At 36.6% G+C, this 13,155-nt stretch overlaps 1 protein-coding gene across 1 annotated transcript in view; it reads left to right on the top strand.

Moving 5' to 3' along the window:
- Positions 1-13,155, top strand: part of FSIP1 (fibrous sheath interacting protein 1) — a 157,456-nt gene that overhangs the window by 7,874 nt on the left and 136,427 nt on the right. Inside the window, exons 3-4 of the mRNA XM_023514251.1 lie at positions 1,521-1,675; positions 2,999-3,092. Of these exons, the coding sequence (XP_023370019.1) occupies positions 1,521-1,675; positions 2,999-3,092 (249 nt within the window). The remainder of the gene's footprint in view (positions 1-1,520; positions 1,676-2,998; positions 3,093-13,155) is intronic.

Genomic DNA, 13,155 nt, shown 5'->3' with positions numbered 1-13,155 from the left:
AAAGGTGAGCTGATAAAAAATTTGGAGATTGCTGATTTCAGCGTATGTTTGAGATGAGATCAGTTCTCAAATTTAGTTTGGGTCACTCAGGATTACAGTTATGAGGAAACAGGGCATTCTAGCTGACATTAGGTATTGGCCCAGTTTATGTTGTGCTTGTTTATCTTGTTTAGTACTGTATGAGTTATTTAGGAATGCCTACTATATATAGACTACCTATGTACATGGAGCCAGAGAATGCTAGGATTGGCAGCTGGGAATTAGAACTAGAGGCTGTTCCTTTTGAAGTACAGAAGCAAAAGATTCGAGGAATCTCCTTATTTATAAGATCAATATTTGGATAAGCTTCTCACCTCCCCCCCATATCCTTTTATCCTTCAAGAAGAAATGATGTACATTATAGGGAAGTATCAATGGATTCTTTGGATTTTCAAAAGTTGCTACATTTGGCCTTACTTAGCACAATTTTCCAGTTGTAATATCTAACCTGGGATGGCCGAGACTTAATATGTGAGCATTCATTCTAACTGTCAGATTAGCAGCTTTCATCAGATTTCACAGAGGGAGTATCACCTGCTGGTGAAGAGCCTCGACTCTAGAGTCAGACTGACTTGGGTGGAACTTGACTCTGCCATTTATCCATTATATCACCTTAGACATGTATGTAACTCAGTTAAAATTAGACTCAGTTTACTAGTTTATAAAATGAGAATAATGATTATACCACCTCACAGGGTTAAGATGATGATTAAATGATATAATGCATTTAAATAAAGCCCTTAAAACTGTGCCTATCAAGTAACTCTATGAGTATTATCATTATTGAAATTAAGGACTCTTTAGAACTTTCGTCCTTCAAGTTTTAGCTTAAGATGTTAGTTGTCATTACCATTAATAAGTTAAAACTTGAAGGACAAAAGTTCTAAAGAGTCCTTAATCTCAAAAAAGTTATTATCAACTATCTACAACTCAGAAATTAGAACACATGGAAGGAGCATAGAGAAAAGATGTCTAGCTGCACAGAGTCCTCGCTTAAGTTCGTTCTTAAATGTTGGAGCCCCTTTGTGTCGCTTACACCCTACTTTTTGCTATAGCTATTTGTTTAGATGCCTTCTCTTTCAGTTAGTCTGAAGCAGCTTCAGGATAGGGTCTGCGTCTTCTTTATTTCCCATTTGTTAGTCATGAATAAAGAAGGTAGAGCAGAATGAAGGAGAAAGAATTTGGGATTTAAAAGCATAAGAGACTCACTTCTGAGTCCAGTGCTATAATTTATCAGCTATTCGAAAAGACTCAGTTATCTCAGCTATAAAATAGAGATGTCTATTTCGCAGAGTGCTTAGATGAATATATAAAGAATACATGCTAAAGTGCCTTATAAATCAAGCTACATGACACCACTGTAGAAGTTATTACCTTCAGCCATACATATTTATTGAATGAAAGAACAAATAGCCAGAACACAACAAAACTTCGTGACTTTACTAAACTTCAAACCCCTTCTTACTTTCAACACAATATAGAGGAACTGAAATCAAAAGAAGTAGATTTGCAACTTCAAGACGCGATTCAGAAGATGAAGAGACTTGATAAAATATTGGTGAAGAGACAATATAAAGAAAAAGAAATTAAGAAGCAAGGTGTAGAAATGAGAATAAAACTATGGGAACAACTTAAGGTAAGATTTTTATGCTGCCATGGAAAAAACAACTTTGTCTAAGATGAGTAAGAAAAGCACGGACTGTGGTGGTGTTGATGTAGTCCGCCTTAATTGCTTTATTTTGTGACGGTAGTGGCAGTGCTGTGTACATGTGTATGTGTGACAGGGGAGCAGGGGTGATAACTTTCTGGAACCAGAGAAGTTAATTTCCTCTGCGGCTGTCCAGATGCAGGCACTGTACTGGTGTTCTTTCCCCCATGGACAGGCCCAGTAGAACTCTTACTGGTTTCAGGCTGGGGGTCCTCCATCTCTGGAATAAGAAAGGATGTAGTGGCTACTTTCATCAGTACATATATCTGCTGTTGATACAGAAACAGTATCAACCTTCCAGTTTGGAGATGAATACACAAATACATAGAAGTTTAACCCTGTGGATAGCATTATTATTTGAGCAAAAGTTTGTTGTGAAGTTCACTGTTTCATGTACTGGTCAAAATTTCTTTAGGAGGCTGTAAAGTGCTTGACTGAGGTCTGGGACCATGTTCTATTTGCTTCTGTGTCAACAGATTTATGGCACTTGCTTAACTTACCTCGGTCCCTGGGGGTATCTTACTCTCAATATATTGATTGACTAGATGTTGGCACTCACTCGGTATATAGCCATTAGCTCATACTCGAATTTTGCTCCTAAAAGGAGAGTTCCTTTTAGGTATAAGACCTGTAATAAGAGATTGGTTGTTGTTGATAAAGCCCTCCATCAGTTGGCTGACTTTAGAGGACGTTTCCTAGGTAATAACATGAATTAAGAATGAAATAATTGAAAACACATTTTTACAAGGTTTCCAGGAAGACCCCTGAGATAAGAAGAAAGCAAAACCCAAATGCAGTGCTTTAAACTAGAAAAATAATTTCTATAAATTTTAGCAGAAAAAGTTAGCCTTTTTAAATTAAATCTCAATGCAAATTTTTATTTCCTTTAAAAGAAGAATTATAAATGGAAACATAACAAAATACAGTACAATTCTGAAATGCCTGAAATTTCAATTTGATGGTATACCATTACATGGCTCATTACTTATAAAAATATCAAACAGAAACTTAAGATACTGTAAGCAAGGTGGTTATCATATGATGATAGATGCATATTCCAACTCTATCTGATAATAGAGACAGAATTTTGCAGGTACCGGAAACGTTTACAATTCCTAATTAAGGAAATAAGAATGGTGTGAGCCTTCTTGTTTATATGTACATGATCGGGAACCGTGTTGAAATAAAAAACATCAGTGAGCATAGTTGCTGCCTTTGTCTGTGTTTAAATTTTGGTTTTTCTTTCATTAGACTGCAAAAAATAGTGAAGCTTTGCAAAGTAATGAAGAGATGGAAAATACAAAAAAATTTTTATCTTTGACTGCTGTGTCTGAAGAAACTGTTGGTGAGTAGATAGAGACATCACTTATCTTTGCTTTTTATCTTAGACTATTTAGATTAAAGGGAAATTCCAAATCCTTTTTTCCTTCCTGTTCTTTGTGAATTTGACTTTTCTTTAGAGGAAGTAATTGATCACATTAGGAAGGATTATGTGGAACTACTCTGAGCTTGGGTATGTTTCAGTGTCTTAGGGTTTGTATCAACTCAATGGTGAGGCGGACAAGGCAGGAAAAATTGGGATAGAGACTAAGTGTGTTTTTGCCTTTATTTCCTGTCTCTATTAGACATCTCTAAACATCCATTTTATATAGACAATTCCCGTAACTGCCTAGGATCTTCTCACAAGGTATTGCTAAGAGCTGTGTAGCCCTTTTCATAAAAATTCAGTATTAATTTGTCCTATTCCTATTCTCACAGTCTGACTTTTTGAGACAAGCCAATTAATTCTGCACGTTTCTACCTTTCTCCTTTGTGCGTATACATATTTATGAATATTATTATTCTTTTAAAACAGAAATACGATGGAGTCCTGTCACCTTTGACTCCCTTATATAATGGTGAAAATTTTAGAGATTGGAAACATTTGGTAATTTTTTGCAGGATAGTTTTGAAATTACATAGGTAGTCCTCTAGTTCTGAGTGGGTAGACTGGCTCTAAGGAGGAGCCTCTGATTTCTTTGAGAATACTAGGATCTTTTTGTCTTACAAAATGAATATCTACCATTTTAGAATCTCAAGAACCTGATTCAGGCTACTGCAGTGGCATGAGCTTTGATATGAAGGATATTCTTCAGTTTTGTTTCTTTCTGCACCCAGCATTGAGAACACAGAAGCTTCTTGGGCTTGAGGGATTTGAGTTTACACATGTTTCTCCTAAGATACCGGGTGCCCCATCTAGGTTGCCCTTTATATGACAAAGGACTCTTTTAAAGAATTAACATTTCTAAGGTTATTATGGATGATCTACGTCTAGACTTTCCTTCTTGAAATTTACCTTGCCATTTGTATATTCTAACTGAAACACCAAAAAATGTAAGTCTGTCTATATTAAAAGCATCGATCATTACTTTCTGCATCTTTCATTTTGTACAGAAGTAACACATGTGTAATCTATATGAGAAAATATTAGTCAACGAAAAGAGTACAGTCACTCAAATTCTCAACTTGCAGAAATAGTCACTATTGATAGTTTGGTTTACTCTTTGTTGAGACATATTTAGTGCTAATATCCATATATACATTTAAGAATAAAAGTGGGATCAAATTACATACATGATGTTTTGTAGCCTTCCTCCCTCCACTAATTTGTATCTCACGAGCCCCTTTAGCTGGCAATAAGAATAGATCTGTGTGGTAGTTTGTTTCCAAGTTGGCTGCCTCAGTTTCTTCCTCCATGTACATTCATTCTACTCATTTGGAGGTGGAGTCTCTCTCTCTCCTTCCCTGTTCAGTCTTGGCTAGCCTGGTACAACTTTGGTATATCACTGCAGAAATGATACTGTGCCATTTCTAGGGCTGGCTTTTAAGAAGATTGGCAATTGTAGAAGGCTCATCCAGAGGAAAGTTACATAAGGGGTTAGTCTTCCCTGAGGTGGCCCTACTGTGAGAAAGCCTACTCAAGCCATAGGAAGAGGCTTGCAGAGAGAAAGGGAGGCTGGCCAGGTACTGGTTGTAGTGATTCCAGTTGGGTCTGTCCCCTCAATTTCAAGTCTACTGGAACCTCAGAATGGGACTGCATTTGGAAACAGAGTCTTTGCAGATGTCATCAGTTAAATGAAGTCATAGTAGATTAGGGTGAGCCCTCTACCTAATGACTGGAGCTCTTATAAGAAAAGAAGAGGATGCAGAAACAGAGACACAGGGAAGACGGCCATGTTGGGTAGAGGCAGAGATGAGCATGATGGAGCTACACGCCAAGAAATGCCAAGAATGGCTGGGAGCCCCAAGTGGCTGGGAAGACACAAGGAAGAGTCAGAGGGAATGCTCTGCCAATACCCTGATTTTAGATATCTAAATTTCAGAACTGTGAGAGAATATATTTCCTGTTTTCAGTCACTGAGCCTATGGTAATTGGTTACAGTAGCCCTAGGAAGCTGAGCTTCCAACCAACGCTCTTAAGCAGGCTCCAGAGATGTGAATAAAGGAGCAACCTTGGTTGGATATTTCAGCCCCAGAAAACACCATGTAGAGAATAACTAAGACTGGACATATGCTCTCAGTGGACCTACTCCACACAGCCCCCGCTGAATGGAGCCACCCAGCCAGCTGAGGCCTCATTCCTGATGGAGCTGAAACAAACTGTTCCCTGTGTACCCCAAATTCTTGACACACAAAAGTACAAGCATGATATAATGTTCATTGTTTTATGCCATGAAGTTTTTTTACAAACTTTATTGTAAATTGAGAATTTATAATTGAATATGTTTATGGGGTACAAAATGATGTTATGATTTCTAAATCAAGCTAATTAACATAAATGTTACCTCAAATACTTAACAATTTTCATTGTGAGAAGATTTGAAATTCACTTTCTTAGCAATTTTGAGTATTATTTTTTTTTTTTTTTTTTTTTTGAGACAGAGCCTCAAGCTGTCCCTCTGGGTAGAGTGCCGTGGCATTACAGCTCACAGCAATCTCCAACTCCTGGGCTCAAGCAAGTCTCCTGCCTCCGCCTCCCAAGTAGCTGAGACCACAGGCGCCCGCCACAACGCCTGGCTATTTTTTTGGTTGCAGCCATCATTGTTGTTTGGCGGGTCCGGGCTGGGGATTCGAACCCGCCACCTTAGGTGTACGTGGCTGGCGCCTTAGCCGGTTGAGCTATAGGCGCCGAGCCTTGAGTATTATTTTTAACTTAATTATAATCTACATTATTGTTATAACGTATAACATTAATTATAATTATTTTAATATATAAACAGTTATATGTTACTATATATACACAATTATGTATATAGTTATATATTAATATAGTTAATAACTGTGCCATAGATCTTACTGGGACTTTGCACCCTTTTGTACCATCATCTCCCTCTTTTCCTCACCTCCCAGCCTCTGTAACCATTATTCTACTCTTTGCTTCTATAAGTTTGTTTGTTTTAGATTCTATATCTTAGTGAGAACATGTGGTATTTATCTGTTTGCACCTGACTTATTTCACTTCGCATATGTTCTTTAATTCTATTCACAAATGACAGAATCTTCTTTCTCAGGCTGAACAGTATTCACTGGTCGATGTAGACCGCATTTTCTTTATCCATTCATCTGGGGGTTTTCTTGGGAGAGGTTCTTTTTTTAAAAAATCTTTTTGATTTTTATGGGTACATAATTGCCCATTCATTCATTCTGTTGATAGACACTTAGGTTGGTTCTATTGTGAATACTGAGTGCTGCAGTGAACATGGGAGTGCTCTTCTGGCATAGCCAGATATTGTAAGATAGTGTGAAACTACACTCTGAGAGGAATTTCTTTTCCCATTAATTATTGAACCTCAGCCTATTAATCCTAATTCAAAGCATAAAAATTAAAATTATTTTGATCAACCTTAAATATAGTCATACATTTTTAAGTTTCTTTGTTTCTGTAAGTATTATTAGGAAAATGGGAACCTCTTACTGTGTTTCCTTCTGTAATATTTTGCCAGGAAAGTGCAAGGCACTTATAAATTGTCCAGCAGGTGGCAGCATCTAGTTATAATACATGATTTAAAAGGCCTCAAAAAAATGTACACTTAACCACTTTGATGTATACAATTCAGTGGCATTTAGTACTTTCACTAAACCATCATGTATATCTAGTTCCAGAACTATTTCATCACCCTGAACAGAAATCCTGTCTCCATTAGACACTTGCTCCCTGTTTTCTGTCCCCTCTAGCACCTGGCAACACATTAATCTTGCTTTCCTTTTATTCCTTCCTCTCCTTCTTCCCCCTCTCCCCACTGCTTCCCCTTTCCTTCCTTCCCTCTCCCCTCCCCTCCCTTCTTTTTTCCTCCCCCCCCTACTTCTTCTTTTCCCCTCCTTTTTTCTTCTCCCCTCTCCTCTTCTTCTCTTTCTTGACAGGGTCTCACTCTGTCTCTGTCACTCACAGTGGCATGATCATAGCTCACAGCAACCTCAAACTCCTGGCCCCAAGCAATCCTCCTGCCTCAGCCTCCTGAGTAGCTAGGACTATGAGCACATACCATCATGGTAGGCTGAGTGTTTTTGTTTTTGTTTTTATAAAAATAAGGATTTCACTATGTTGACCAGGCTAGTCTCAAGCTTCTAGCTTCAGGCAACCTTCCTATCTCAGGCTCCCAACATGCTGAGATTACAGGCATGAGCCACTGCACTTGGCCCCTAATCAACTTAAAAAATTAATATGAGGACATGATTGTTTTATATCTTTGTAGGGTATACATGATGTTTTGATACAGGCATAAAATGAGAATTAAAGAGATCAGGTAATTGGGGTAACTGTCACCTCAGGCATTTATCATTTTTTGTGTGTTCTTTTAAAATAATGCTCTTTTACTTATTTTAATGCCTACAGCCTGACTTATTGTTGGTTATAGTCACTTTATTGTGCTATCACATGCTATTCATTCTATCTAACTATATTGTATATATTTTTACTCATTCACATTCTACACTTTATCCCCCAGTCCTGCTACCCTTTCCGTCCCCTGGTAACCATCATTCTATCCTCTGTCTTCATGAGATCAATTGTTTTTAATATTTAGCTCCCACATATGAGTGAGATGTGAGGTTTGCCTTTCTGTGTTTGGCTTATTTCACTTAATGATCTCCGGTTCCATCTATGCCATTGCAGAAGGATTTCACTTCTTTTTTTGTGTGTCTATATAATATTCTATTGTGTATATGTACCACAATTTCTTTCTTCATCTATCCATTGACAGACACTAAGGTTGATTCCAAATCTTGGCTGTTGTGAATACTGCTTCAGTAAACATGGGAGTGCCGATATATTTTTGACATGTTGAATTCTTCTCCTTTGCAGTGTACCTGCAGTGAGATTGCTGACATGTGGTAGTTCTATATTCAGTCTTCTGAGCAACCTCCATACTGTTCTCCCTAGTGGTTGCACTAATTTACATTCCTACCAACAATGTATGAGGGTTCTTTCTCCGTGTCCTCTCCAGCATTTATTATTGCCTATTTTTTTGATAAAAGACATTTAACTGTTATGAGATGATATCTCATTGTAGTTTTGATTTGCATTTCTCTAATGACTAATAGCAAGCAATTTTTTTTTTATTAAATGATAGCTGTGTACATTAATGCAATCATGGGGTACAGTGTGGTGTTTTCATATGCAATTTGAAATATCTTCATCAAACTGGTTAACATAGCCTTTATGTCATTTTCCTAGTTATTGTGTTAAGACATTTATATTCTACTTTCAGAAAGATTCACTTGTACCCTTGTAAGATAAACCACAGAGGTGATTGGCCATTTGTATGTCTTCTTTTGAGAAATGTCTATTCAGATCTTTCATCCATTTTTAATTGGATTATTTCATTTTATTCATATTGAGTTGTTGGTGTTCCTTAAATATGCATGTTCTAGTTATTAATCTCTTATCAGGTGGATGGTTTTCAAATATTTTCTCCTATTCTGTGGTTTGTCTCTTCACTTTGTTGACTGTTTGCTTTGCTTTACAGAAGGTTTTAAGCATGATATGTGCTTATATATATTGTCAAATTTTGCTTTGGTTGCCTGTGCTTTGGGCTACCACTCAAGAAGTCCTTGCCCAGGCCAGTGTCCTTAAGCCTTTTCCCAATGTTTTCTTCCAGTAGTTTCATAGTTTCAGGTCTTCCATGTAAATCTTTAGTCCATTTTAATTTTTTATTATTGTATATGGCAAGAGATGCTTCTGCTTGTGGATGTTTAGTTTTGCCAGCACCATTTATTGAAGAGACTGTCCTTTCCCCCATTGTATGTTCTTGGCACCCGTGTCAAAGATAAGTTTGCTATAGATGTGTGGCTTTATTTCTGGGTTTTCTGTTCTGTTCCATGGATCTATTTGTCTGGTTTTATGCCAGTACCATGCTGTTTTGGTTACTGTAACTCTGTAATATAATTTGAAGTCTGGTAATATGATTCCTCCAATTTTATTCTTTTGCTCAGGACAGCTTTGGCTTTTCTGGGTTGTTTGTGGTTCTGTATCATTTTAGGTTATTTTTTCTATTTCTATGAATAATATCCTCAGTATTTTGATGGGATTGGATTGAATCTGTAGATTACTTTGGGAAATTCGTACTTTTAAATAATATTGATTCTTCCAACCCATGGGCATGGACTGTCTTTCCATTTTTTGTGTCCTCTTTCATACCTTTCATTGATGTTTTATTGGTCTTTCACTTCTTTGGGTAAGTTTATTCTTAGGTATTATTTTATTTGTAGGTATTGTAATGGGATTATTTTCTTGGGGTTTTTTTTTAGATTGTGTACAGTTGGCATATAGGAATATTACTGATTTTTGTATATTTATTTTGTATTCTGCAACTTTACTGAGTTTATCAGTTCTAATAGTTTTTTTTGTGGAATTTTTTTGTTTCTCTAGTTATAAGAGATCTTATCTGCAAATGAGGATAATTTGACTTCTTCATTTCCAATTTGTATTCCCTTAATTTCTAGTCTGGTTGTTCTAGAACTTCTAGCATTATATAGGATAATAGTGGTGAAAGTGAGCATCTTCGTCTTATTCCAGATCTTGGAGGAACGTTTTTCAGTTTTTCTGCATTCAGTGTGATACTAGCTGTGGGTCTATCATGTATGGCTTTTATTATGTTGAGGTAATTTCCTTCTGTACCCAGTTATTTCAGAGCTTATATCATGAAGGGATATAGAATTTTGTTAAGTGCTTTTTCATCATCAATTGAAACGATAATATGGTTTTGCTCTTCATTCTGTTGATAAGATATCACATTGATTGATCTGTGAATGCTGAACCATCCTTACATCCCTGTTAAATTTTCCCTGATAGGCTTCTGATTTCCTTCTCTGTATTTTTTTGAAGTTCATTGAGCTACTTCAGCACATCTATTTTGAATTTTCCTCTAAGTTAACTTTAAGGACTTTAAGGACTGGTGACTGAATGGCAATTTCTAACCTGTTTCCAACTCCCCCAAACACAAAACCCATCCTAGTCTTATTCTAGCATCACAAATAACTAATAGTAAATAAATGCTTTTAGTTTTATTTATAGGTAATAAAACCAAATGAGACTTTGGTTCTATGATAAAGACAAAAATTACATTGAATTGATTTATACCAAATTTTAACTTTGTAATCCAGACATAATAACCTCAAGATCAAGCACAGAGATTGTAAAGTAAATAATACTGTACTTGCTAGAGATATTTCAAAAGTCTGTTCTATCTCATTATTGAGAGTTTTTCTAGATTTTTCTAGAGAAATGTATAAAAACCAAAATTCTTTACACCCCCAGGAATTTTCCCTTAGTTTCTAGCATTTATCTAATGAATAGAGGTCGAATTTAATATTTTTGAGATAAATACATCTAGTGATAGGTTTATTTTCAGTGTTCTTGATAGAGGTTATTCTTTTGCCTTTGTCAGATTTCTTTGTTGTGTTTCTAGCTTCAAATTTGTAAATGCAAGCACAAAACATTGATATCTTAATCAATTAGGGTTTTCCAAGTTGAAAGTAACTCTTTATGGTGCTTTTTCTGTAAAATCCAGGTACATGGTGCTTTTGCTCTTGAATGCTCAGATTAAATACTTAAAGAAAATCTGCTAGTCTTTTTCTACTCTTTTTCAGAGGACTGACTGAGAGAGGAAGTTTATATGACTGTGTTGACTGACACAGCTAAAGATTTTTGTTTTATGACTTTTCTTGGGGTCTCAGCATTGCTTAGCAATCTCTTTTGCATTCCCCCAAAGTGGCTATTTGAAACTGTTTTGATGTGTTTAATCTCCCATCGTCTTTTGTAACACTTTTACTCTTGCAGTTGGTCTTACTTTCCCCCAAAACTGATCAATGTGGTGGGAACCCTTTCACATTTTTTTCTTGTGTTTCTAAATTTTGCCCTGACTGTGTTTATCTATCCCCTGACTCTTCCCTCTAACTTTAGATGGAGGGAAGGTTCTCTTATTCTCCAGGCCACAAATCTATAACAGCCCACCCCTTTCACCCTGCTTCTGGCTCCTCATCCATTAATCATTCTGTTTCTTATCTAGAGCTTCAGTCTTTCTGGCTTCTTCACTCTGGCTCCTTTGCTTCAACTTACTATGTTTAAATCTTCTAGTTCCAAAACAGAATCAAAGAGCCATCTAACCATTCGAATCCACCACTTTGTTCAGATTTCCTTAATTTTTACCTAATAACCTTTTTCTGTTCCAGTATCCCATCCAAGATTCCACACTACATTTAGTGCTTGTGTCTCCTTAGTCCACTCTTGGCTATGACAGTTTCTCAGACTTTCCTTGTTTTTGATGACCTTGATTGTTTTGAGAAGAACTGGGTAGGTATTTTGTAACATGTCCAGCCTTTGGGATTTATCTCATGTTTTTCTCATGATTACATTCAGACTATGTGTTTGTGGGAGGAAAACCACAGACTTAACGAGCTGTTTTCATTACCTTACGTCATACTGTTAATATAACATTGCTGTTCATGTTAACTTTGATTACCTGGCTGAGGAAATGTTTGTCAGATTTTCCCACTGTCATGTTATTCTATTTTCCTCCCTCTTCCGTGCTGTACTATTTGGAAGGAAATTACCATGTGCAGCCCTGCTTAGGAAGTGGGGAGTTATGCTGTACCTCCTTGAGGGTAGAATATTTACATTCATTATTTTGAATTATTCTGCATAGGACATTTGTGTTTATCTAATCATTTATTTGCATTCATATATATTTGTGGATATTTATTTTATACTTTGGGTTACAATCCAATACTACTTTATTTTTGGTCAAAATTTTCCATCTTTGGCCATTGGGAGCTCTTTCAGTTGGCTCTTCTCTTCCCTTGATGTCCTTCATCATTGTGGGGGTTGTGTTGTTCTTATTTCCTGGCACTGCAAAATGCACAAGACTCATCTACTATATTTCATACCTGACTCCTACAATCTACCATTTCTCCAAGGAGCCCTGATTCCTTTTACTGGAGAATAGTATTCAAAATCAAGCTCTGCAGGGCCTCTGGGAAAGGAAATACAGTCATGCATCATTGACTGATGGGCATGTGTTCTGAGAAGCGCATCACTAGGTGATCTTGTCATTGTGGGATCCTAGAGCATCCCTACACAAACCTAGATGGTACAGCCTGCTGTACACTAGACTGTGTGGATAGCCTATTGCTCCTAGTCTCAAACCTGTACAGCAGTGACTGTGCTGAATACCGTAGGCAACTGTAATACAACTATATTTGTGTATCTAAATATATCCCAACATAGGCAAAGTACAATAAAGATACCATATAAAAGATAAAATAAGATATATATGTAAGGGACACTTAAGGTGAATGGCATTTAGAGGACTGGAAGTTGCTCTGGGTGAGTCAGGGCATGAGTGGTGAGTGAATGTGAAGGCCAAGAACATCACTGGATACTCCTGTAGACTTCAGAAACACTGCACATTTAGGCTACACTAAGTTTATAAAAACATTTTTCTTTCTTCAGTAATATATTAACCTTAGATTCTTGTAATTCTTTCACTTTATAAATTTTTGAATTTTTAACTCTTTGACCTCTTGTAATAGCACTTAGCTTAAAACACAAACACATGGTACAGTGTTCAGGAATATTTTTCTTTGTATCCTTTATTATGTAAGCTTTTATCTACTTTTAAAATTGTTCATTTTAAAAAACTTTTATTCTGCACAGCCAAGAACACAGTAAGTAAGGCAAGCAGACAGCCCTCAGAATGGGAGAAGATTTTTGCAGGTTATATCTCCGACAAAAGTTTAATAACCAGAATCCATAGAGAACTTAAACGTATTAGCAAGAAGAAAACGAGTGATCTCATCTCAGGGTGGGCAAGAGACTTGAAGAGAAATTTCTCTGAAGAAGATCGGCGCACGGCCTACAGATATATGAAAAA

The sequence above is a fragment of the Otolemur garnettii genome, unplaced genomic scaffold (genome assembly GCF_000181295.1).
Source record: "Otolemur garnettii isolate 467f Iridium unplaced genomic scaffold, OtoGar3 scaffold00050, whole genome shotgun sequence".
Lineage (NCBI taxonomy): Eukaryota > Metazoa > Chordata > Mammalia > Primates > Galagidae > Otolemur > Otolemur garnettii.
This window is presented reverse-complemented; position numbering and strand designations above follow the sequence as displayed.